Source organism: Propithecus coquereli, unplaced genomic scaffold (assembly GCF_000956105.1).
Source record: "Propithecus coquereli isolate 6110/MARCELLA unplaced genomic scaffold, Pcoq_1.0 Scaffold472, whole genome shotgun sequence".
Taxonomy (NCBI): Eukaryota; Metazoa; Chordata; class Mammalia; order Primates; family Indriidae; genus Propithecus; species Propithecus coquereli.
In genome coordinates, this window is record NW_012150530.1 from 844,629 (window position 1) to 845,260 (window position 632).

The 632-nt window shown below is 30.7% G+C and overlaps 1 protein-coding gene across 1 annotated transcript in view; it reads left to right on the forward strand.

Annotated features, from left to right (window-relative positions):
* SI (sucrase-isomaltase (alpha-glucosidase)) overlaps positions 1-561 on the forward strand; it is a gene marked incomplete at its 3' end in the record, with an annotated part of 88,057 nt that extends 87,496 nt beyond the window's left edge. The window contains exon 19 of the mRNA XM_012655338.1: positions 355-561. Coding sequence (XP_012510792.1) covers positions 355-561 — 207 coding nt within the window. The remainder of the gene's footprint in view (positions 1-354) is intronic.
* Between the last annotated feature and the right edge of the window lie 71 nt (positions 562-632).

Sequence of the window (632 nt, forward strand, 5' to 3'; positions counted from 1 at the left end):
AAGAGTAAGTACAACCATAGGATCAAAATTTATGAGGAATATGCTTAATTTTTACAGATAACACAATCTAGTTCTATTTTTTGAGTAAGAGAATCTATGACATTTCTTCTTTCTGCTCTAATTTTCTTTCTGTGGAGACAAAATATAAATATTCTATGTAATATTTTAGTACATGGGATTTCAGGTCACATAATAGAAATTTTATGCTGTGATTACTATTGCATTTTAGTATTCAACAATACAACTTGTAAATCAAACAACATGTGATTAAACATAAGCTTACTTTATTTTTTTGAAAAGTCAAATATTACAATGCTTACAATTTCTGGCAATGAACTTGCATTGTGTTTTTAGGCTACTTCTGGATCCAAAGCACCTAATTGTTACTTTCCAAGAGAAGACAACCCTTATTTAGTCAAGTCAACTCAGTATTCATCAATGGGTATTACAGCTGACCTCCAATTAAATACTGCAAATGCCAGAATAAAGCTACCTTCTGAACCCATCTCAACTCTTCGTGTGGAGGTGAAATATCACAAAAATGAAATGTTGCAGTTTAAGGTATGCTTAACAAACTGTCTCAATGCTAACTCATCTCTCAACATTAAAGATTTTTAATAGATTATGTGCTT